This window comes from Eimeria mitis, genomic scaffold (assembly GCF_000499745.2).
Source record: "Eimeria mitis Houghton genomic scaffold, Emh_scaff1036, whole genome shotgun sequence".
NCBI classification, from domain to species: Eukaryota; Apicomplexa; class Conoidasida; order Eucoccidiorida; family Eimeriidae; genus Eimeria; species Eimeria mitis.
Genome location: NW_013567222.1, coordinates 11,175 through 11,509, shown reverse-complemented (window position 1 = coordinate 11,509; position 335 = coordinate 11,175). Strand labels below are relative to the sequence as shown.

The following is a 335-nucleotide window of genomic DNA, read 5'->3' as shown; positions in this document are numbered from 1 at the left end:
TTGTGCGTAACCTCTTGAGGGGTTAGTCCTGCTGCTGCTGCTGTTGCTGTTGCTGCTGCTGCTGCTGCTGCTCCTGTTGTTGTTGCTTGTGTTGCTGTTGCTGCTGCTTCTGTTGCTGCTGCTGCTGCTGCTGCTGTAGCGTTAAGTGTGCCTGGTAGGATTTTCTGTTGCTGCTGGCAGCAGCAGCAGAGCTGCTGCTGCAGCTGAAATCGCTGGTGCAGCAGCAGCAGCAACGACAGGGACAGCAGCAACAGAGAGGGCAGCAGCAGCAGCAACAGCAACAGCAGCAGCAGCAGCAGCAGCCGCAGCAGCAGCAGCAGCAGAGTTTGTGTTTT

General features: G+C 57.0%; 1 protein-coding gene across 1 annotated transcript in view; it reads left to right on the top strand.

The window, feature by feature from the left end:
* EMH_0028080 (uncharacterized protein) overlaps positions 1 to 335 on the top strand; it is a gene marked incomplete at both ends in the record, with an annotated part of 5,356 nt that overhangs the window by 1,485 nt on the left and 3,536 nt on the right. The window contains one exon of the mRNA XM_013494114.1: positions 159 to 335. Within this exon, the coding sequence (XP_013349568.1) occupies positions 159 to 335 (177 nt within the window). The remainder of the gene's footprint in view (positions 1 to 158) is intronic.